Consider the following 23,181-nt stretch of genomic DNA (forward strand, 5'->3'; position numbering starts at 1 on the left):
AACAATGTTAAAACATGTTAACATGTTAGCTTCATGTTAAAAGTTGTTAGGTTCATGCTAAAACATGTTAGCTTAATGCTAAAAATGTTAGCTTCATGTTAAAACATGTTAGCTTCATGCTAAAACATGCTAGCTTCATGTTAAAACTTGTTAGCTTAATGTAAAAACATGTTAAAACACGTTAGCTTAATGCTTAAAAATGTTAAAACATGCTTAAAAATGTTAAAACATGCTAGCTTTTTGTTAAAACATGTTGTTAGCTTGTTAGCTTCATGTTAAAACATGTTAAAACATGCTAGCTTTGTGTTAAAACATGTTAGCTTCATGTTAAAACATGTTGAAACATGCTAGGAATGTGATAACACATACTAGCAACCACCCCAAGTACCCTAGCAACCGCACAGCAACACTCTAGCAAACCAGCCCAAGTACCACTACATATCTATCACTGGAAAAGCCTAGCAACTAGCTTAGGACATGCTAACAATGTGTTAAATCATGATTGTAGCAATTTTTACTTTGTCTAAGTAAAACTTTCAAACTTCAAGCTGTTCAGAGTTATTTTAAACTTTCAGACCTGGCTTTGTCAACCCTGTTAGGTGCGTTTTGAAGCATGGAAGATGGTCATGAGCTGGTTTAAGCTGGTCCTGAGCTGGAGCTAGTTGCTTAGGACCAGCTCAAACCAGCTTCCATGTTTCAAAACGCACCTAAGCAGCATATGCTGTTTTTTCAACAGGGAGCCAACATCAAAGTTTGTCTACAAACTTTACAATCTAGTTTTTATTAGTTATTGGAGTAAAAGTTAGTGTTTTGGATAAAACTGACCAGACCACAAAATATATTTCAATATGTTTAATATGTGTTTTAAAATATTTTCAGATGGACAGGACGATGCGTCTTAATGCATTTCAGCAGTTCAAACCATCAAATCTGCGTTTAATTTGTTCATCATCCCTTTTGTCAGGTGGAACTGCCGGATCTTGGGAAACTGACGAAGCTGAGGATTTGGCACGAGAGGAGGAACCCCTTCGCTGGCTGGCATCTGAGTCGAGTAAGAGCAGGAGATGATGAGCGTTTCACAGCGTTACAGCGAGACGTGATCTGAATACCTCTGCTTTATGTCTCCAAAGATCTCCATAATGAAAACTTTAACGAAGGAAACCTTTAAATTCCCATGCGAGCGCTGGCTGGACACTAACGAGGACGATAACGAGGTGGTGCGGGAGCTTCCGGCCACAGGAGAGCTGATCCCAGAGCCGCTGCCAGGTACTGGAGTCTGTTCCTGATTATAAAGTCCTCTATTAGATTACACACGCTAGGTTCGTTCGTCATACTCGTTTATCACATACATTTGATTATTGTGTCTCATATTCATGTCAGAAAATATATTTTTGGATAACACTCTACAATAAGATGAATTTAATTTGTTAAGATTAGTGATCTATGTCAGTGTGAGCGTGATCAGAACAGTATTCAATATGAACCTTCATGTTTGTGTTCCTGCAGTTATCAAGTATCGCATCACAGTGTACACGGGGAACGTGAGCGGCGGCGGGACAGACGCACACGTGTTTCTGTGTCTGATGGGAGATCAGGGCGACACGGGCGACCGCGCTTTAATCAACTGCAAGAACAACGTCAACAAGTTCGAGAAGGGCAACGTTAGTGCAGTTCCTGTGGAGATCTAGAAGTGTCCGACTCGCTCTCTGCACAGTTTAAAATGATTTTAATGTTATATTTTTATGATTTAAAGGGGTCATGACATGAGAAATCACTTTTGACACATAAGAGGTCTTTGTACAATTAAAACATCCTGCAAGTTTCATAGCTTAAAACGTCCTCCTCATTATAAACAAAGCAGTTATTTAATCAAGCAACAAAAACGGCTCGTTTGGATATTGCTGGATCTGTGATGTCACACGGGCAAATACATTTGCATATGCCCGCCTCCAGAGCAAGACATCGATGGATCGTTATACATCATAGGCCCCGCCCACTTGCACCATAGGTCCTGGATCACGCTGGAGGATTATATGTTTGTTCGGAGCATTTGACTGAAGCACAATGTATTGGAGTTCACAAAGAAACTCAACGCTTTGTCTGACGGTTTTATAAGGATAATGTTTTCAAAACACTCACTCATGTGCAATAGCGAGTGGGCGTTGATACTGTTTCCTATGCAGTGACGTTAGCCAATCATAACAGTGGGCGTTTACTGACACGCCTTAAAGGAGCCACACCTTAAAAACGAATTATTTCAGACAGAGGCTCAGAATGAGGGTTTAAAATTATCTTTTTCCACGTGTGTATATATATATATATAATATAAAATTTTGTTCAAAAAACTTTATTATCATTATTAGTGAACCTGAAGGAACATATTAAAATAATACAAAAAATCCATGTCATGACCCCTTTAATTAATTCTTAGTGTTTTATTTTGATTCTTTTACATTTAAATTATTTGTTTTATTTTTATTTTATATTTTTAGGATTTAGTTTATTTTTAGTAAGTGTTTTATTTAGATTTTACATTTTTGGGATTTAATACATTTTAGTAAGTGTTTGAATGAAGTTTATTTTTCTGACTCCATTTGCAGATATTTGTTCTTGTTTTTTTGGATACATTTTTAGTTCATATCTTCAGTCATGTTTCTTCTCCAGTATCTTGATTTATGTACAAGACAAAAGTACTAGTGAAAAAAGATCATTTTTTCAGTCCACGGCTCTTCTTTCCTCCCAGGCGGATGAGTTCATCATCGAGGCCGTGTCGATCGGTCAGGTGCGGCGGGTGCGGATCGGTCACGACGGGCGCGGCGGAGGCTGTGGATGGTTCCTGGATAAAGTGCTGATCAGAGAGGAAGGACAGGCCGAATCTCAGGCCATTGAGTTCCCGTGTAACAGGTGAAAAAACACACACACACACACACACACACTGCTGTAACACACACACACACTGCTGTAACACACGACCGCTTCACATCCTCCTTCATCTGTGCAGGTGGTTCGACCGTAATGAAGACGACGGGCAGATCGTTCGTGAGCTGGTGCCGTTCGCAGACGGACAGAGACTTTACAGTGAGATTTCTCCTGATGTTAAAGACGATAGATCAGGGATTCCCAAACCACTGCTGAGAAAACGTTCTTGAAGTTATTATTTCAATAATATAACACATGGCTCTTCTCTGATGTCAGTCACATGACATTCATCTTTTTAGTGTTTTTAGTATTTTGATTATTGTTATTTTAGTTTAACACATTTTTAGTAAGTGTTTTATTTTGGTTATTTTTATTTTAAAATGATTTATTTTAATTTTATATTTTTATAATTTGTTTATACAATTATAAACAAATTATATTTGTTTATAAAATTACAAATCAAATATATTTATTCTTTATTTAATTAGTAAGTGTTTTATTTTGATTTATTTTATTTTAAAATGATTTATTTTAATTGGACATTTTTTTGTGATTTAGTTCATTTTTAGTAAGTTTTATTATGATTGTTTTATTTTAAAATTCTTCATTTTAATTTTATATTTTTATAATTTTGCTTTTATAATTTATTTTATTGATTTATTTTATGATTCAATTTTTGTATTCTGATTTTTTTGTTTTTGTTTATTTTTAGTGCTTTTTTGACTGCTTTTATTTTAAAATTATTTATTTTTATTTTTAATTTTTAGTAAGTGGTTTATATTTTGAGTAGTTTTTATTTTCAATTTTCATGATTTCATTTTTTAGTAAGTGTCTTATTCTGGTTTATTTTATTTTAAAATGATTTATTTCAATTTGACTTTTTTATGATTTAATTCATTTTTAATTAAGTGTTGTTATGATTGTTTTTATTTTTAAATTTATATTTTGTGACTAATTATTTTTAGTAAGTGTTTTATTATGATTGTTTTCATTTTTAAATTATTTAAATGTTTTTTTTTTTTTATTTAGTTCACTTTTAGTGTTTTATTTTGATTGCTTTTTTTTAAATTATTTATTTTTTATGATTTAATTAATATTTAGTAAGTGTCTTATTCTGGTTTATTTTATTTTTAAATGATTTATTTCAATTTGACCTTTTTATGATTTAATTCTTTATTATAAACACAGTTTGGGAACCCTGTGATCGAGAGTAATCCCAGAATTCAGCACAAAGCTCAGATTAGTGTGGTCAGTTGATAGAAGCACGTGATCGGTCACTCCTGTCTGTTTTCAGACGTCAGTTATCACATCGCCGTGAAGACGGGGAACGTCAGCGGAGGAAGCTCCGACTCGAAAGTGTTCGTGAAGTTCTACGGCGAGAAGGGCGACACCAGCAGGATGATGCTCGTGGTGTCCGACAACAACCTGCGCAACTACTTCGAGACGGGACGGGTGGATGTGTTCACCGTCGACACCGCCGACATTGGTCAGGTGAGCGTCTCCAGACACGGGTTAGAGAGGCCGAATCTTTGAACGAAGCGTTTCAGACGCTGAGAGAGCAGTGGATATTATGAGAACATTAAAGTGATTTTGTATGAGTGTGAATGTGTAGGAGACTCCATCATCATAACAGTTTAAACCTCTCGTGAACTCATTAAGATGTTCTTCCTGAATGCAGATCAACCGGCTCCTGATTGGTCACACTAACGAAGGCATGCGCGCCGGCTGGTTCCTGGACAGCGTTCAGATCATGGTTCCCAATCACGGAAGACACTACATGTTCCCCAGTCACCGCTGGCTGTGCCGAGAAGAGGCTGATGGGAAGACGGAGGTGGAGATTTACCCCAGTGAAATACTGGACGTTGAACAATGTAAACGCTTTACATTTTTATCATTCAATCCGTCTTATTTTGACTTTTTCAAATTTAATTTTTTTATTTTTATTAATTTTTAGTAAGTGTTTTATTTCAGTGTTTTTTTTAATAATTTAATTCAATTTCTTATTTTTATGATTTTTTAGTAATTGATTAATTTTGATTTATTTTTACAGTATTTATTATACAAATGTAACATTTTATACATTCTATATTGATTGTTTTTATTAGTTTGTTTATTTCTTATTTCAGTTATTTTTATTTTATTGTAATGATTCATGTTCATATTTATTAATTGTGCGTATGGCTGTTGTTCTGGAGAAGCGTGACGCAGGTTTACCGTCTCTCTCCAGTGATCAACTACGAGGTGACGGTGGTGACGGGGGACGTGTTCGCCGGAGGCACCAATGCCAACGTCTTCATCCAGATATACGGAGATCAGGGAAAGACGGAGGTGCTGAACCTCAGCAGCAGGTCCAATAACTTTGAAAGAGGAACAACAGAGATCTTCAAGGTGATGTTCACGTCTGACCGTCATCACTCGCTCAGTGTCACATGATGCTTTTCACTGCTGGATGTTAAAGACACACATCTAGTCATATATAATCTAATTAAATTATAGATCTGGGATTCCCAAACTTTGAAAACATGCAACAAATTAAATATTTCATCTCTTTTTAGCAAGTGTTTTATTTTGTTATTATTTTACAATTGTTTATTTTAAATTTATATTTTTATGTTTTTTTATTTATTTTTTTATAATTTTTTTTTTTATGTTTTAATGATTTAACTCATTTTTAGTAATTGTTTTACTGATTTCACTGATTTGTTTTTATTTATTTTTTTTTATTTGAATTTAAAAAATTTTGATTCTTTAATTTTTAATAAGGGTTTATTGGGAAATTAATTAAATCAATAAATAAATGTATAAAAAATATTTATTTTAATTTTATATTTTTATGATTTAATACATATTTTTATTTTAATTTATTTTATTTTAAAATGATTTATTTTAACTTTATTTTTATGGTTTAATTTTAGTAAGTGTTTTATTTAGATTTTTTTTTTTTCATTTTAAAATTTATTTTACATTTTTATGATTAAATTATTTTTAGTGTTTTATTTTAATGTATTTACAAATGGTTTATTTAAATTTCATATTGATATGATTTATTTAATGTGTTTTAAGTGTTTAATTTTGATTCATTTTATTTTTAAATTATTTTAAAATTTTATGATTTAAATTTTAGTGTTTTATTTTGATTGTCTTTTATTTATTTTTTTTTATTTATTTTATTTTTATATTATTATTTAATTTATTAAGTGTTTATTTTAAAATTATTTATTGTAATTTTACATTTTTATGATTTAATTTTTTTTAGATTAATTTTGATTGATTTTTTTTTATTTAAAAATTGTTTCAATTTTAAATTTAGTATGATTTTATTCATTTTTAGTTTATTTATTTTTATATTTTTGATTATTAATTTTAATGAGTGTTTTTAGATTTATTTTAAGATAATTTATTTTCATTTTACATTTTTATAATTTAATTTATTTTGTATATAATTAATTTAAGTGTTTTATTTTAATGTATTAAAAATGTTTTATTTAAATTTCATATTTATTTTAAAAAAATGTAGTATGTGTTTAATTTTGATTGATTTTATTTTAACTATACTTTTATGATTTAATATTAAAGTAATTAATGTCTAACCATCATCATCATCCTCATCATCACATGTTGATCTGTGGGACAGGTTGAAGCTAAAGACGTGGGGAAGATCTTCAAGATCCGCATAAGCAATGATGAGACGGGCATCGGAGCGGGATGGTACCTGGAACGGGTGGAGATCAGGCGTCTGGTCATGGCCATGGTGCCCAAAGAGAAGAAAGAAGACAAGAAAAAGAAGAAGAAGAAGAAGAAGGCAGAGGAGGACGAGGATGAGGAGGGCGGTGAGGAGGAGCTGCGTGAGGTGGTCCTGCCCTACTTGTTCCCCTGCGACCGCTGGCTGGCGTCTGACGAGGAGGACGGAGAGATGGTGGTGGAGCTTCTGCCGGAGGACAGCGAGGAGCTGGAGGGTACGAGATCATCAGCACTGACCAACAAATCAGGGTAAATCCTGCTTCTAAAAGCTTGTTTTAATAATTCATCATCCCTTCTGCCTCAGAAAACACGTATGAGGTCAACGTCTTCACGGGAAACATGATGGGGGCCGGAACCGACGCCAATGTTTTCATCAACATCTACGGAGAGAACGGAGACACCGGGGAGCGACGGCTGAGGAAGTCCAATCATCTGAACAAGTTCGAGCGCGGACAGGTGAGATGAAGAGCGGCAATCTGACACCTTCCCTCATGTTATTCACAGTAGATGTAGTCGTATAGTCTTACTCATCTGTTAATGTGAGCCCATCCATTATTCAGCGCACACGTCGAATATGCTCCTCTGAATCAAGGCCACCGTCACAGACCCACGTTTATCAGTTCTCAGTCTGAGTTCAAAAACTGCTGTGTTTCCATGCAATTCATCAAAAACTGACACTAAACTCTCAGAAAAACAGTACAAGAGCTGTGACTGGGGCGGTTTCCTTTCAAAAGGTACTAATATACACCCCTTAAAGGGACAGTTCACCCAAAAATAAAAATTCTGTCATCATTTACTCACCAAACCTGTATGAACTGTTTTCAACACTGATAATAGTCAGAATCAAATCACATATTAGAATGATTTGGCTGGTCATTTTGACCCCAAAACAAACGATTGCACAGCCTGTCCAAAACACATTCATGAGCGTAAATGAATGAGTGTTTGTGGAAGTGGATTGATGTTTATCTGTTGCTTTAACTAACTTCAGCTCCTGCTGGTGACTCACAGGAGGACACGTTCTCCATCACCGCCGTGGAACTGGGGCCTCTGAAGAAACTGAGGATCCGTCACGACAACAGCCATCAGTCGGCCTGGTACCTGGACCGGGTGGAGATCGTGGACACTAAAGACGACACCACGTGAGTTCAGTCAGACCCGAGAATCTGGCGATTTATTCATGAGTCTATTGTTGAAGCGCTTACACGGACCGTCACGATACACAGAGCGGCAGTGAACGCGTCTCACGGCTCTTCATATCGGGTTACGCTGCAGGTATTACTTCCCCTGTAATCGCTGGTTAGCAGTCGATGAAGATGATGGTCAGATTGCCCGAGAGCTCGTTCCTGTGGATGAAGCCTTCATGAGGAAGGACGAGGATGAGGAGGAGTCCGGGGCCACGCTGGGATTGGAGCAGAAAGGTGAACGAAACGGTGTCAGGATTGTGTTTTTGGGCTTTAATGTTGATTATTCTCCTCATATTCTCCATTGTTCAGCTCCTCTCTTCCCAGTCTGTCAGTGACGCTCTGTTTAGTTCCTGTCTCTATGAAGCCCCTCCTTCTGAAAAGCACGCTGTGCTCTGATTGGTCGGCTGGAGCAGTGTGTTGTGATTGGTGTTTGGGAAATGTCCCGCCTCTTACCATAACCGCCAGTTTCAACACACTACTAACTAACTCAACCAGGCCCCGCCCCTTTATTCTGTGTATGAATTAATTAAATGAGGAATACTGTGACGTGTTCGTTACCGGAAGAAAACTCAAGATATTTGCGTTGGAAAACAAGACAAAAATACTGAGGACGAACATAATTTTTTGCAGTGTGGAATCGCATTTACTTCTAATTTCAGTCTAAATCAGACAACTGCAAATATAAATATAGCTCAAGCATTTTAAGGCCTTTAAGCACATGCGTAAAAAAGTGTGATGTTTTATTTAGCAAGCCTGTAACCATTTAAATCATAGAAGGAAAACACCATTTACAGCCAATCCAGGCAATTCACCATAGGAAATATATGGTTTTAAAGCTTTTTAACAGTTATAGCGCCACCTATGGTCTGCTTTCCATAGAAGTTGGCATGCTTGTTTAGAATCTTATGTCACATGTGCTCACGTATTTTCATGAAGTTCTGAGTTTTTGTTTTGGATTTATAGGCTTTTTGAGTATATTTTGCCACACCCGTTTTCTAAATCACCCTGTTATAGCGACCCAAAGGGCAAAGTTCAACTTTTTTTAATAATTATTGACTTGGAGAGTCCAGAGAATTATACTGCACTGGTTTGGTTCAGATCGGGCGAAAAATCTAGGACTGGTTCGCAAAAGTAGGTTTTTTACATAATCAAGAATATTTAATAAACGATTTGATTGACAGCAGTGGTTCTTGAGGCAAAGTTGTTCAGTATGAGCAGAAATGATGTGAATATTGTGTGTATGTGTGAAACACCACGTGATTACAGAGCCGTAAAGTAATTAGCGCCACCTAATGGCCGAATTCTTTCAAAATTCTTACAGACATCTAGGACCATGAGTCGAACATGCATATTGAGTTTCGTTCCGATCGGCCTCCATTAACCTTGTCTAGTAGGTGCTCAAAATTCATTGGCCTGATGGCGGACATGTTTTTTGAGATACGCCAATGTCCTTATAGACAATCATGGCTTCTTGGACCAAGACACTGCATGCGAATTTTCAAGTCAATCAGACTAACGGTTGCGTAGTTATAGCTTTTGTTTTTTTCCTGTTATAGCGCCACCTAGTGTCCAATCGCTGCTTTTTTTTTATTACTGCGACCACAGATTGAGCCCATACACAAGTGTACCAGTTTGGTGAAAATATCTCATTCTGTTCAAGAGTTTATAATAAATATATAAATAGCCATTTTAGTAAAAATAGCCCCACCCATTTCGAATGTTTTGGCGCCCCTTAGCGACCATGAATCAAAATTTCAACTTTTTTTTGATAACTTTTCATATTCAGACTCCAGAAAACATTTCTGCACTGGTTTGGTTCCGATCGGGCGAAAAACCTAGGACTAGTTCGCAAAATTAGGTTTCGGACAAAATTGCGACAAAATGGCGGAAGATATGCAATCGTTTTGTTCGTCTTGAGCCAAGCACTTGAGTCTGCGACAAACGGTCTAGGAGTTATGTGCAGTTTTGCATTTTTGATCGCTGTAGCGCCCCCTATTGGCCAATCGATGTCATACCTTGTCAGTCTCTTGCCAAACTGAGACCTATCATCTGGCCAAGTTTCAATCTCTAGGCCTTACGGTTTGGTCTGCACGATCAGTTTTACGGCAGAAGAAAAATAATAAAAATCCTTAGAATTACAATAAGGTTTCAGCACTATGATCTCTCTATGTGATCACTATGATTTCTCTCTCAGACAAAGTGATCATTATTTCAGTTTTTATTTCTTCTCATTATTTTTTTGTTTGTAGCGATGTCGACAACATACACTCTGAGGATCAAGACTGGAGAAAAGAAACACGCTGGAACAGACGCCAATATCTTTGCGATCCTGTACGGAGAGAATGACGACACAGGTGAAAACACACTTCTGTTAGATACTGAGTGTTTCTCACAGCGTCCACTGAACATTCATGTGACTATTCTTGGTTTATTCACATAAAACGGCATTAAATGAACAGGAATCATCAACCTGAAAGCCTCTAAATCACACAAAAACAAGTTTGAGAAGGGAATGATCGACGAGTTCACCGTGGAGGCCGTCGATCTCGGAGAACTTCAGAAACTGAGAATCGGCCATGATGACTCAGGTGAGTGAAATGTGAGCGAACGTGTTAAAGTCATGTCGGAAAGATCATGTTTACGAGTTAAACGCACATGTACCGCCATCTTAAATACTAAGGATACACAATATATCGACCACCATATTGTTCATTTTTAATGTTATCATTATCGGTCCGATAAGAAAATTTGGCCGATATATTAAAGCTGATAAATAATGGATTATTTCCTCCAGCTGAGACACTTCAGACTCACACTGTTCACCATGATGGTTTTGAATTGCTTGGAAATATGATTGAAATCACTTCAAAAAGGAAAATACAGTAAGTACAACATGTGTTTAAGCTGCATAACATTATAATGAGAACATCATAATTGTGTGTTTGGGACATGGCTTTTAATGGTGAAACTTTTGTGTTTGTAATCAGGCTCTCAAAAATTATATAAATATTTGGATTTAGATTTATCGGCCAATATATCGGTTATCAGCTTTCAAATATCAGTTAATATCGGTTATCGGTATCGGACATAATTTTCATATTGGTTCATCCCTAGTAAATATGAACTTCCCAGCAGGACTTGAACGCAGCGTGAGTGACAGCTGGGATTGAATTAGGCTTTGTTCAGACAGGATTCGCTCGACTGCCTCTAAAAGCTGCTTGTGACCCATCTGGTATTAGTTTGCCTGGCAACTTTACAGAAACTGCTCTTAAAGGCCACTGTTGTTCTCGAGTAATACATCAACACATAGGAAATACATCACAAGTGATGCTCTGATCGTTCCTAGACAGACATGAGGTTAAATTGGGATCAAATTGAGACAAAAAAATGATGTTCTTCCTCAGTGTTTCTGTCTTGTTTTCCAGCACAAATATCTAACCATTCTTAAATCAAGATACATTTACTGGAGAAGAGAAATGACTGAAGATATTAAGACTTGTTTAAAGTGGACCTATAACGCCCCTTTCACAAGATGTAATATAAGTCTCTGGTGTCTCCAGAATGTGTGTGTGAAGTTTCAGCTCAAAATACCCCACAGATCATTTATTATAGCTTGTCAAATTTGCCCCTATTTGGGTGTGAGCAAAAACACGCCGTTTTTGTGTTTGTCCCTTTAAATGCAAATGAGCTGCTGTTCCCGCCCCCTTTCCAGAAGAGGGCGGAGCTTTAACAGCTCACGCTTCGTTCGCTCAACAACAACAAAGCTGGAGAATCTCACGCAGCCAAAATGAGGATTGTCAGTAACGGTGTTCAGCCTTACATTGTTCAAACCGGAGTCGACACTGATGGAGAGACTCAGGAAGAAGTTACAACTTTTAGACGTTTCTGAATGGTTAGTGGATAAATTAATGTAGTTGCTGTGGAGTTGATTCAACTCATCCACTAGCATGTGCCGTCATGTTAATCTTTTGTGTTGAATTGACCCTCGTTTGTGAAGCAGTCCGGCGTAAAATGTCAGCATGTCAACAACTCTTCCTCTTCTCTAAAGCAGCCCAACATGGCCCCGCCCCCTTTGTTGAGTGTTCTCGGGGGCGGGGTTTATGTAAATTTTAGGGTTAGTGATGTCATCAACTCGGGAAGAAGCTCGTTGTAGTCCCTACCAGCCTTAAAAGTGATTTCTTTAAAAGAAAATATCTCTCTTTGCATTGAACTTTGAGCGTCGTAACTTTGCAGATGTTGTTTATGATCAAACAGCAACATTACACACTAACTAAAGTTAAAAAAGTCAAATCATAATCAACTGCCCCTTTAATAAAAATGAAGTGTGTTCCTGAGGAACATCTGAGCAGTAAAACATTCCTCTTGGATAGCTTTAAATGTCTTCATCAGCAGAGATCATTGCACTGTAAAATGTCAGTCAGTCTGATGGATCTGTGTGTGTTTCAGGAGGGTCGGCGGGTTGGTTCTTGGACTGGGTGGAGATTGATGCTCCCTCTCAAGGACAGAGGCTTCGCTTCCCATGCGGCCGCTGGCTGGACCGAGGAGAGGATGATGGAGCCGTCGTCAGAGATCTGTATCCTGCAGAGCTGCAGACTGAACTTTACACGCCATGTAAGAGACTAGGATTAGAAAGAGATTCATTTATTCATCGTTTCCTTCCATTAAACACAAAACAGAAATGTGCACTGCAAAAAATGATGTTCTTACTTAGTATTTCTGTCTTGTTTTCCAGCACAAAGTACAAGCTCTGTTCAGACCCGAGAAACATTAAGTTTGTTTTTCTCCATTGGCAGATATTTGTTCTTGTTTTAAGCACAAAGTCACTTCATTTAATTGCATTTTTCATTAAACAAGTCTTAATATCTTCAGTCATTTCTCTTCTCCAGTAAATGTATCTTGATTTAAGAATGTTTAGATATTTGTGCTGGAAAACAAGACAGAACATCATCACAGATGAAGAAACTTAACTTAAACTCCTCACATGAAGCTTTATAAGAATATAACGAGATCTTTTTGTAATGAGATCTTCGTCTTCCTCCTGTAGTCGTTCCCTATGAGATCACCACCTTCACGAGCGATGTGTTCGCCGCGGGGACGGACGCGAACGTGTTCATCGTCCTGTACGGTCAGAATGGCTTGTGTACGCAGCAGAAGTACCTGTGCGTCAACAAGAGAGAACGACGCTTGTACTTCGAGAGATCAGCAGAAGACATGTTCATAGTGGAGGTGAGCGTCTGCCATCATTACTACAGCTGAAAGAGAAGACGAGCTCATCTTTTCTTCTCTATTGTGACGTATGTCCAATTGAAACGCTTCGCAAACAAGAACAAATGTAGGTCGTCATCAGAGAAGAGATGCTGCAAGAAGGAGGAGAAGATATTCTGATTCAAGATTATGAGGAACATGAATTTAAAACAATAATAATGAATCATTTACAATAAACAATGCAATATTCCATAAAAACTATTATGATTTCATAGTGACTTCAAACATCAGTCACTCAACGGTGTTGTTTTTGTCTCTCTCTGCGAAGCTGGAAGACATTGGTGACATCATAGAGAAGATCCGAATCGGACACGATAACAAAGGGACGAACCCCGGCTGGCATCTGGACAGAGTGGAGATCAGAAGACTTTTAAGAAAAGGAAAGGTAACTTAAGTTAGGCGATGTTTACATTCACCTAATGAAAATTCAGCTTTGATCACAGGAATAAATTACAGTTTACTATATATTCACGTAGAAAACATCATTTTACATTATCTTCAGATCTTAGCGACCCCAAGCTTTTGAATGGTGGTGTATTTCCCAGGAAGTGATGAAAACATGGGATGAAAATGTTGATTTATTTGCAGATGTTTTATGTCATATTCTAAGTTTGGATGTTTGGATGGAAAGAGGTCAGATTAAATCTCCCAGTTTTAGAGCAGAGTATTCTGACCGGCGTGTCTCTCAGGGTTCGGAGACCACCATCTTCCCCTGCGAGCGCTGGCTGGCCCGCTCCGAGGACGACGGCGAGACGGTGAGAGAGCTGGTGCCGTCCGACATCATCACGGAGAAGCTGCTGAGAGACGGGACGCTCAAACACAACGAGATCGAGGTGGAGGACGCTCTGGAGAGTACGATCTGTGTTATTTATAGTTTTATTGGTTACACTTTATTATAAGATCATGAGCAATATGATCTTACAGCAATTATTAATCTTTGTTAATGTTAGTTAATAAAAATGTTGATGTTGATGTTTGTTCACAGTGCATGACCTAATACTAACACACACAACTTTTGATTTGAATGATGTATTATTAAATAATGAGATTGACAGGAACTGAGATCATTAATGCTGTAGAAGTGTTACAGTTTTATTAATATTAGCTTTAATTTTTATGTTTTCAGTTTTCATTTTTAGTCATTTTTATTTCAGTTTGTCATTTTATATAATTTAATAAATTAATAAAATAAGTACTTATTTATTTTCAAATTTTCATTTTTTTTTTCTCATTTTCATGTTTTTCAGATTTTCATTAAATATTTATATTTCAGCGTTATTTCAATCAAACGATAACGTTTTTTTAAAATAGTTTAATTTGATAAAATTCTTGATTTTAATATTTTCATTGACTATTCATATTTATATTTCAGCCTTATGTCAATAAATTTCAACAAATTAAAACAATTTTTAACATTTGTAGTTTAATTTTCTAATATTAATATTTTTTAGGTTAAGTTTTTCAGTGACTTTATATTTTATTTCAGCTTTATTTCAATAAACAAAATCGATTTTTAATAGTTGTAGTTTAATTTTCTGATATTCATTTTTTTTTAGGTTAATATTTTATTTATCTATATATATCTTATTTCAGCCATATTTCAATAAATGAAAACAATTTTAATATTTGTAGTTTCATTTTCTAATATTTATATTTTTAGGTTAAATATTTCATTAACTATTTATATTTTATTTCAGCCTTATTTCAATAAACAAAAACAATTTTTAATAGGTTTAAAAGACACTTAATATCCAGTAATATTATTGATCTGACTGCGCTGACACTATCAGACGAGAACAAAACTTGATTGTTTTACAAAAATGAATTTTGTTTCATAATTAATGAACTTGGCAGTATTAACACTGTTATTTTGCTGTTTATCACTGTAAATCTCTGTAGAAGAAGAAAATAAATAAGAAACAACACTGGCTCAGAATTCACATGCTCGTCCAGTTTTCCGTTAGATCAGAAGATTCAGCTGTGAATGTCATGTGATGATGATGATGTCACGTGGTGTTTTCAGCTCACACGTATAAGGTGTCGGTGAGGACGGGCGACATGCACGGAGCCGGCACCGATGCCAACGTCTTCCTGACCATCTACGGAGATCTGGGAGACACGGGAGAACGAAAGCTCCGCAAATCTGAGAGCAGCAGTAACAAGTTTGAGAGAGGAGCGGTGAGTCCTGAACCCTTCCTCGGTCACATGACATCATTCAGATATCACTGAAAATGTGTTGAAGATTGTGTGATCATATTGCGCAGTTGTGCTTGGAGTCAATTGTTTTATTTGTGATGATAACACAATGGATTGTGCCGACATAATTTACTATGATTGATTTTGACATCAGATCGACATATGGAGACTGAAAGCAGTTGTTTGTGTAGGTGGACAAATTCAGCATTGAAGCCGTGGACCTCGGTCAGGTGTTTAAGATCCGGATACGGCACGACGATTCCCAGGCTGGAGCCGACTGGTACCTGGATCAGGTGGAGGTGGTGGACGTGGAGACAGAAGAGGTGTACATGTTCCTGTGTGAACGCTGGCTCTCCAAGAAGAAGGAGGACAAGCGCATCGAGAGGACCTTCTTCGTCAAGGTGACTCGAATCTGCCTGTTAATAAACATATTTCACTGTTAATAATTACACAGGATGAGTGTACAGATACCAAACACATTCATCACAGTTACTACCCTGACTAACAAAACCACAAATAATGTTATACAGTTAATGCATTAACATTAATTAACGATCAGTTAATATGTTACAGTGTTTATTCATCTTTGTTACTGTTAGTTCATAAAAAAACTGTTCACTGTTAGTTCAGAGTTATTATTAACTAAATCCAAAACCATAAAAAACCTTTTCATTTCTTGAAATAAAAAAAACTTTTTAACTGAAATAAAATAAAATATACAAAAACTTACATATTTTATTTCAGCTTGTTGCCAAGACAAGATTTCTTATTTTCATTTAGTTTAACTTAATGCACTAAAATAACTTAAAAAATAAAAATTAATAAAAACGTTTTTAAAAAACAAAACTAATACAAATGTCAAAAACACACAACAAAATTACTAAAGACTAAAAATACAAATTACTAAAAATATAAATATTTATATAAATATAAATAAATAAATAAATATATAAATATAAAAACTAATCAAAATATGAATAAAGAGACATTAAAAAACAAAAGCTAATAAAAATGTCAAAAACATGCAGCAAAATTAGTAACGCTTTAACTAAAATTAAAAATATAAATAAATATTCATAAAAATGTAAATGTAAAATATAAAAATAAATATACAAATATAAAAACGAATCAAAATATTAATAAAAACTATAGACGTATTAAAAAATAATTTTATATATATATGTCAAAAACAATTTATTAAAGCTTTAACTAAAAGTAAAAATATAAAATATAAAAATAAATATAAAACGAATCAAAATGATAATAAAAAGAGACATTAAAAAACAAGCTAATAAAAATGTCAAACACACAATGAAATTAGTAACGCTTTAACTAAAATTAAAAATACAAATAAATATTCTTAAAAATATGTAAATTTAAAATATAAAATAATACATATTAAAAAAGTGCATATGTGTCAAAAACGCAACAAATTTACTAAAGCTTTAACTAAAAGTAAAAATATAAATCTAAATAAATACTTATATAAATATAAAAACTATAATTGAAATTCAGTGTTACTTAATATTAAATAATTAACATTAAATAATATTAACCGATAACAACTTTTGTGTTTAATAATGTTTTAGTAAATGGTTTAATGAATATTAACTAAGATTAATAAATGTTTTTCATTGTTAATGTTAACTAATGAGACCTTAGTGTAAAGTGTTACCAAAAATACATACATAATGCATAAAAACAAATGTATAATTGAAAAAGAAATGAATAAATACATTTAAAAAAAACTAAAATTTAAAAGAAAAAAAGAGTCAGCCTGTACCTGTACATCCAAAACATGTGACTGTTGTGTATCCCACTATAAATCAGGGATACGAGGGCGAGAGGAACCCTCAGAACACAAAGAAGAGCGTGCAGAACTCTAAAGCAGGTCTGGACAGCAACATGAACAAGAAGAAGAAGAAGAAGAAGGCTGTTATTATGGAGGAGGGGCCGAGTGAGTTGATGCTTCATTTGCATGTATCCATCCGTAGTCCATCCGTAGCTCTCAGACGGGTGTTTGTCGTTGTTTTGACAGTGATCCCGTACCACTTCACCGTGTCGACGGGAGGCGATCGTGATGCCAGCACCAGCAGTCGAGTCTACGTCATCGTCATGGGGCCCAACGATCTGGAGACGGAGCGGCTCTGGCTGGATCTGCCCGACGGGAAGAAGTGCTTCGCTGCGGGAGGGATGGAGCATTTCATGTGCTTCGGACTGGATGTGGGCGAGATCAAGAGAGTCGAGGTGAGGCTCGGAGGAACATTTACAAATACAGACGAGTTGTCAGTGAACTGAAGATGTCTCCTCTCCTCAGCTGGGTCATAATGGAGCGACTCCGGAGAGCTGCTGGCTGGTGGATGAGCTGTCTGTGGCCGTTCCCACCAAAGGCATTCAGTACAACTTCCTGTGCAAGTGCTGGCTGGCCAAAGACAGAGGAGACGGTCTGACGGCCAGAGTCTTCAACATACTGGACGCCACGACCATCAGCATCATTCGAAAGGTTCAGTGTGAACTCTTGGGTCACGTACACCGCATTGAAATATGGACGTTTACATTATCGGCCCGTGTGTATGGAACACGACTCGCTCCAGAAATTGGGATGATTTTATGTGCATTATAAGCGTTTTGGGTTTGTTGTTTGGGCTCATAAAGCGATCAGGTTTATAGAGTCATATAGAGCATTTGAATTTATTTTGTTTATTATGGGCTGTTGTTCAGGTGGTTTACGAGGTGACGGTCGTCACGGGTGACACTCAGAATGCAGGAACCGACACCAACATTTTCATAACTGTGTTCGGGGCCAATGGGAGCTCGGAGGAGATGCTCCTTCTGAAGAACGAGGACAGGTGGCGATTCACCATCATCCGGATTATTAGTTCTCATACGCACAAATCAAGTTATTTCTACAGCACTTTATACAATTCAGATTGTTTCAAAGCAGCTTCACACTAATAAACAGGAAAATAATTATGTTAATGTTATTAAATTAATCAATTCTGAAATTGATTCAAATCAGTTCAATAACAGGGTCAATGTTGCGAAATTCATCATTTCTGAAAATTTCCACTGTAAAGCAGTTCTACAGAAGAAAATAGTGTCTTAATTCAGGTCAATTCAGGTCAATGTTGATTCAGTTCAGTTCAAAAACAGTGTAAACGTTGAAAAGTTCAATTATGAAACATTCAATTCAGTTCAATAACAGTGTAAATGTTGCAAAATTCATTAATTCAGACGAAAACGAATTCAGTTCAGTGTTGATTCAGTTTAGTTCAATAGTGTAAATGTTGCAAAATTAATCAATTATGAAACAAATTCAATTCAGTTCAATAACTGTTAATGTTGCAAAATTAATCAATTATGAAATAAATTCAACTATAAAGCAGCTCAACAGAAGTAAATAGTGTCACAATTCAATTCAGTTCAATAGTGTAAATGTTGCAAAATTCACCATTTATGAAACAAATTCAATTCAGTTCAATAACTGTTAATGTTGCAAAATTAATCAATTATGAAATAAATTCAGCTATAAAGCAGCTCAACAGAAGTAAATAGTGTCATAATTCAATTCAGTTCAATGTTGATTCAATTCAGTTCAATAGTGTAAATGTTGCAAAATTCATCAATTATGAAACAAATTCAACTATAAAGTAGCTCAAGAGAAGAAAATAGTGTCACAATTCAATTCAGTTCATTCAGTGTTGATTGAATTCAGTTCAGTAACAAGTTGCAAAATTATTATGAAACAATAATCGTGTCATTATTCAGATCAGTTCAGGTTTTGTTCTCGTCTGATAGTGTCAGTGCAGTCAGTTGATAAAGTAACTGAATATTAATTGTCATCCTGATCATTTAATTGTAAACCCTTTAATTGTCTTCTTAAACACGCGTCATGTGGGCTTGTCGTAGGTTTGAAAGAGGCCAGGAAGACACATTTAACCTGGAGATCGATGACATCGCACCCCTGAAAAAGCTCCGCGTCCGCATCGACGGGACAGGAAGTCGTCCTGATTGGTTCCTCGACAAGGTCAGTGTGTGATACGAGCATCTCATGAAACTCAAGTCTTTTTAATCAGGTTATCAGGTTGATCATGACAAAGTGAATGACTATAAACATTCTGCGGGCTGCTTGTTCCTGTCACATGACCCAGATGATCATGAGAAACCTGACCACGGAGGAGGTGTACGTTTTCACCTACGAGGAATGGCTCTCCAAGACCAAAGGACCCAAGAGGACGAAGGTCTGTGAACTTCCTGCTGTGGTGGACGACGAGGAGATGGTGGAGAAAACCACGTACATCATTCAGGTTAAAACCAGTGACGTTGCTGGTAGGTGGAGTTTACATGACGCACATGTGACTTTTTTCTCAAAATTCAGAGTTTAGATATAAACTCAGAAATTCAAGATATAGTTGTGACAAATGTAGTCAGAATTGTGAAGAAAAAAGTCAAGAGAAAATTTGTTTTGCAGCTGCTGGTACTGATGCCAACGTGTTTCTGATCGTGTTCGGGGAGAACGGCGACACGGGAACGCTGGCACTGAAGGAGAGCAGCAACAGGAACAAGTTCGAACGCAAACAGGTGGACGTTTTCCGCTTCTTGGACGTCCTCAGTCTGGGCGAGCTGTCCAAGGTCCGAGTGTGGCACGACAACAAGGGTGAGAAACGTCCTCTCAGTGTTTGCTGAAGCTGTCGTGTGGAGCGGGTTCTCATGTTCCTGTGATCAGGTCCGGCTCCCGGATGGCACCTGGAATACATCGACGTGAAGGACGAACTGCTCGATCAGACCTTCCGCTTCCCGTGCGACCGATGGCTGGCCAAAAGCGAGGACGACGGTCAGATCATGAGAGAACTGGCATGTGCCAATAACGATATTCTGGATCTCAGTGACAAGACCAGTAAGAAAGAGCATTTCCTACGTTTGTAACCATACGTACAGGGTATTTATTGAATTTGCGCCGTAACGTCTTCCCAGAGTATGAAATCGAGATCACGACAGCCGGCTCTGATGATGCTGAGACGAAGGAGAACGTCTGGATCGTGCTGGAGGGGAAAAAGGGACGTTCGAAGGAGTTTATGATGGAGAACCCCAAGAAGAAGAAGTTTTTGCGGTATGTACCCGTTTACACGCACAACTATTTTAGCCACTAATACTATTCAAGTCTCTTTTTAGTTCTCTATTTACAAACATGACGAGACACACACGGGCGATTGACACATGTACGCAATTTCTGAAAACCATCCTGACAGGTCTAAAATATAAACACTTAGTCTTAGCAGAGTGAATCAGGTCATGAAGGATTGATGATGTATTCACTCATTATTTAATTTTTTTTTAGTTTTGAACAAAAAAAGTTACATAGTGTACCTTTAATAAAAACTATAATAGTATCTCAATTATACTAAAATAACACTGTTTGAATGTCCACTGCAGCAGATCATTCATACCAACACATGGTCCAGCAATGAAAGAAAACACATTTTTGGAGCAACAAACATCAACATTAAACAATTTACAGACTGTAATTTTTCTGCTTGTGCGCTACTTAAATAAAGGTTCTTTATTGGCATTGACTGTTCCATAAAGAACCTTTAACATCCATGGAATCTTTCCACTGGACAAAAGTTTCTTAATAGTGGAAAAGGTTCTTTAGATTCACACTAAGGAAAAAAGTTATTTTGTGTGTGTCCCTTTAAATGCAAATGAGCTGCTGCTCCCAGCCCCCTTTCCAGAAGAGGGCGGGGCTTTAACAGCTCACGCTTCGGTCGCTCAACAAAGCTGGAGAATCTCACGCAGCCAAAATAAGGATAAGTAACTGTGTTCAGCCTTACATTGTTCAAACTGGCATTGTTAAAGCTCCGCCCTCTTCTGGAAAGGGGTCCGGGAGCAGCAGCTCATTTGCATTTAAAGGGACACACACAAAAACAGCGTGTTTTTGCTCACACCCAAATAGGGGCAAATTTGACAAGCTATAATAAATGATCTGTGGGGTATTTTGAGCTGAAACTTCAGACACCAGAGACTTGTATTACATCTTGTGAAAGGAGCATTATAGGTCCCCTATAAACATACCTGTTGATGTTCATGGATGTTTTTTTCATGCTATAACTATAAGCTATATATTGGAATAAAAGACTCGCGCTCCAAGCTGCTGCTTGAAGTTTTCCACCCTCTTTTGATTGACAGGATATCATCGGCCCTGATCATCGGCTGTTTTTAAACAATCCGCCGATGTCCGATAGTGAAAATAACTCCTTTTATTGGCTGATACATTGGTGCATCTCTAATAAATTACTGAACGCATGACTACTAATGCATCATAATCTGACTCTGTTCCAGTGGTGCCACGGATTCATTCGAGTTTTCCTCTAAAAATGTGGGAGAGATTGTTGGTATTTGTTTGGGCCATTTAACGAAGGAGAAAAAAGTCAAGAATGAGTCTTTCTGGCACGTGCAGGAGGTGGTGATCACGGAGAAAGAGCTGAGAAACAAGTGAGTTCACGTCACCATGTTCAACTGAAATACTGCGGTGAGCAGATCCGAGCGTTATTCTCCGTTCCTCTTCCGCAGATTCTACTTCACGTGTGACGCACGGATTCCTCTGGCAGCCAAGAAAGACGAGTTCATGACGTTCGAGTGCACCAAAACCGTGGAGAGTTTCGCCAGCAAAGTCCGCAGTTTGGTTCCCGTCAAATACGAAATAATCGTCATCACCGGAGACGTGAAGGAAGCCGCCACCGACGCCAACGTCTTCATCACGCTCTACGGCGTCAACGGAGACTCAGGGAAGCGAGCGCTCAAGCAGAAGTTCAGGAACCTGTTTGAACGCGGACAGACGGACCGATTCCTGCTGGAGATGCTGGATTTGGGGGAACTCTTGCGGATCAGAGTGGAGCACGACAACACGAGCACGTCGCCCGGCTGGTTCCTGGAGTGTGTGGAGGTCACCAACACCGCCAACTGGGTGACCACCATCTTCGTTTGTGGAAAGTGGTTGGACAAAAATAAAGCCGATGGACAAACTCAGAGAGTGCTGTATCCTAAATATTAAACGCTTATGATTTTGAACTTTGGGACAATCCAGTAGGACTTATTTGTACTTTTTTAAAGAAATTCAAATAAACTTCCTTTGTACTGAGAATTGCTGTCGTTGTTGTCTTTAAATCCGGTCACATTCTCAAGGTATTGAACCTGCAAACTTTGTGAGCTGCCAAAAATTTGAGCAAAAATATGTTCCCCTGTGATTTTAATACTTCAATCATTTATCAACATTCATGTTTACAGTTCTCTGATGTCATTTAATGATCACATGACATGCAGCTAAACAAATGAAATATTTCATCCTTTTAGTAAGTGTTTTTAATTTGATATTTTTATCATTTATGAATAATTATTAGCTTTCAGTGTGTTGAAACATTTGACAGAAGTTAATTTATAAATGTCATTTTCCCCCCATTTATTTATGACTCCATTTATACTGAGAAATTAACTACTAGTCATTAAATGTGCTTGGTTCTCTAAAACCAAATTGCCTTGAAATTGCCTTTTCGCTAGAAGTTTTCTTGTGGTAAAAATGTATTGTAATTGTCTCTTTAATCTTTTCTGTTTTAATGTCATTATTTAGTTTTCTATTACTTTAGGCCCCTGTTAGGCATCTAGTGTGTGTGTGATCTCACAACACCTTTCTTTTGAGAAACCAGTTTCTTTTGAAGGGTTTCTCTGTCTTGTTTTCCTCTCATTTTTACTTTTATGAACTTTAATTTTAATATAACAAAATGGAAATGAAGCTTTGAGGTTTTTCGTTGATGGTGCCACAAAAATATTCAAAAGAAAAGACTATAGATATAGAAACACTGTTTGTTCCTTTTAGTAA

General features: G+C 36.8%; 1 protein-coding gene across 1 annotated transcript in view; it reads left to right on the top strand.

The window, feature by feature from the left end:
- The window catches only part of loxhd1b (lipoxygenase homology PLAT domains 1b), a 34,948-nt gene extending 12,505 nt beyond the window's left edge, over positions 1-22,443 (top strand). Inside the window, exons 14-44 of the mRNA XM_051902855.1 lie at positions 965-1,051; positions 1,131-1,266; positions 1,507-1,661; positions 2,744-2,904; positions 3,002-3,078; positions 4,214-4,410; positions 4,598-4,790; positions 5,147-5,307; positions 6,554-6,875; positions 6,965-7,116; positions 7,672-7,802; positions 7,936-8,081; positions 10,097-10,201; positions 10,307-10,435; positions 12,294-12,458; positions 12,892-13,073; positions 13,381-13,497; positions 13,802-13,964; positions 15,136-15,290; positions 15,500-15,709; positions 17,139-17,265; positions 17,347-17,555; positions 17,626-17,811; positions 18,030-18,157; positions 19,218-19,335; positions 19,460-19,637; positions 19,780-19,965; positions 20,035-20,205; positions 20,283-20,418; positions 21,648-21,800; positions 21,879-22,443. Coding sequence (XP_051758815.1) covers positions 965-1,051; positions 1,131-1,266; positions 1,507-1,661; positions 2,744-2,904; positions 3,002-3,078; positions 4,214-4,410; positions 4,598-4,790; positions 5,147-5,307; positions 6,554-6,875; positions 6,965-7,116; positions 7,672-7,802; positions 7,936-8,081; positions 10,097-10,201; positions 10,307-10,435; positions 12,294-12,458; positions 12,892-13,073; positions 13,381-13,497; positions 13,802-13,964; positions 15,136-15,290; positions 15,500-15,709; positions 17,139-17,265; positions 17,347-17,555; positions 17,626-17,811; positions 18,030-18,157; positions 19,218-19,335; positions 19,460-19,637; positions 19,780-19,965; positions 20,035-20,205; positions 20,283-20,418; positions 21,648-21,800; positions 21,879-22,359 — 5,217 coding nt within the window. The 3' untranslated portion in view covers positions 22,360-22,443. The remainder of the gene's footprint in view (positions 1-964; positions 1,052-1,130; positions 1,267-1,506; positions 1,662-2,743; positions 2,905-3,001; positions 3,079-4,213; positions 4,411-4,597; positions 4,791-5,146; positions 5,308-6,553; positions 6,876-6,964; positions 7,117-7,671; positions 7,803-7,935; positions 8,082-10,096; positions 10,202-10,306; positions 10,436-12,293; positions 12,459-12,891; positions 13,074-13,380; positions 13,498-13,801; positions 13,965-15,135; positions 15,291-15,499; positions 15,710-17,138; positions 17,266-17,346; positions 17,556-17,625; positions 17,812-18,029; positions 18,158-19,217; positions 19,336-19,459; positions 19,638-19,779; positions 19,966-20,034; positions 20,206-20,282; positions 20,419-21,647; positions 21,801-21,878) is intronic.
- The last annotated feature ends 738 nt before the right edge of the window (positions 22,444-23,181 follow it).

The sequence above is a fragment of the Ctenopharyngodon idella genome, chromosome 8 (genome assembly GCF_019924925.1).
Source record: "Ctenopharyngodon idella isolate HZGC_01 chromosome 8, HZGC01, whole genome shotgun sequence".
In the NCBI taxonomy this organism is placed as follows: Eukaryota; Metazoa; Chordata; class Actinopteri; order Cypriniformes; family Xenocyprididae; genus Ctenopharyngodon; species Ctenopharyngodon idella.